The sequence below is a fragment of the Cyprinodon variegatus genome, unplaced genomic scaffold (genome assembly GCF_000732505.1).
Source record: "Cyprinodon variegatus isolate N-32 unplaced genomic scaffold, C_variegatus-1.0 Scaffold817, whole genome shotgun sequence".
NCBI classification, from domain to species: domain Eukaryota; kingdom Metazoa; phylum Chordata; class Actinopteri; order Cyprinodontiformes; family Cyprinodontidae; genus Cyprinodon; species Cyprinodon variegatus.
This window is the reverse complement of record NW_015151270.1, coordinates 48,274-49,450: the sequence shown is the minus strand read 5'-3', so window position 1 is coordinate 49,450 and position 1,177 is coordinate 48,274. Positions and strand designations below refer to the sequence as shown.

The 1,177-nt window shown below is 41.7% G+C and overlaps 1 protein-coding gene across 2 annotated transcripts in view; it reads left to right on the top strand.

The window, feature by feature from the left end:
• The window catches only part of LOC107098859 (carnitine O-acetyltransferase-like), a 27,189-nt gene that overhangs the window by 15,644 nt on the left and 10,368 nt on the right, over positions 1 to 1,177 (top strand). For both annotated transcript variants that reach the window (XM_015396720.1, XM_015396721.1), the window contains exons 4-5: positions 223 to 276; positions 382 to 547. In XM_015396720.1, the coding sequence (XP_015252206.1) occupies positions 223 to 276; positions 382 to 547 (220 nt within the window). The remainder of the gene's footprint in view (positions 1 to 222; positions 277 to 381; positions 548 to 1,177) is intronic.

The following is a 1,177-nucleotide window of genomic DNA, read 5'->3' as shown; positions in this document are numbered from 1 at the left end:
ATTGGAAATTCTAAATGATTCACATATTATTTATTTCTTTTTTTCAGTTACCTAAATAAGTTACCTAAATTCTTCTGCTTCTTCTCCCTCTGAGTTTAAAACATGATTTAAGTCTGAATTGAATTGTGTTTAAATGAGGGAAGAGACTAACTGTTTCTACCTGTAAGCTAACGTTAGCTTTTAGAAGCTATCAAAATAAATAACTTGGTTCTTTCTTCGTAGGTTTGCTTCCAAACTGATCGCAGGAGCTTTAGACTTTAAGACGATGATCGACAAGTAAGTCAGGAAGCCAGTTGTCTGATAACAAAGCATCATTATCTGTGTGTAAATCTGATTGGTTGGTGGCTGAAAGTTTTCCTCCTCCTGTTCCCTCCGTCACAGTGAAACACTTCCAGTGGAGTACCTGGGAGGGAAGCCTCTGTGTATGAACCAGTACTACGAGGTTCTGTCGTCCTGCAGAATCCCCGGGTTGAAGAGGGACTCTGTGGTGAACCACGCCAAGAGCCCTCGGCCCCCCAGACACATCACCGTGGTCCACAACTTCCAGGTGAGGATCGCTGCTGGAATGTTGTCTTAAAAAAATATTAAACTGGACAAATTTAGAAGATATGACAAAAAAAGAGTCCGTTGGGTTACTGCATAAAAAGAGATCAATAAAATATGGCAGCTAAATTGGCCTCTTTAAGTGAGAACTGAAAGAGTTTATTTAGGCCTTTCTCAATCTGTGTTCTTGTGCATTCTCGTGTCCTCGTGAAACATCATCATCAGCCCTAGTACTCTTCCAATTCACAAGAACAGCAGACAGAGAACAGACAAAGTCCCTGGATGTTGTTCTGGCCCCTCCCTCTTTACCCAGCATGCATTTCAATGGAGTGCTCACTGAGCTTAGAGTATTAAGTTAAAAATTCTCTTTTCTGTTGCCGTGGTTCTATAAAAGTACAGTTTAAGATAAGTTAAGAGCGAGAATATTATACTTTAAGCTTTACTATGTTACAGATTTATTGCGTAATTTGAAAATTCTTTTTTCTAAAGTTAAGAGGATTGCGGCAACCAGCGGAGCTCCAAAGGTAACCGCAGCCAGGGCTAACGTTAGCATGTCTGCAGCGGCCAGGGCTAACGTTAGCATGTCTGCAGCGGCCAGGGCTAACGTTAGCATGTCTGCAGCGGCCAGGGCTAA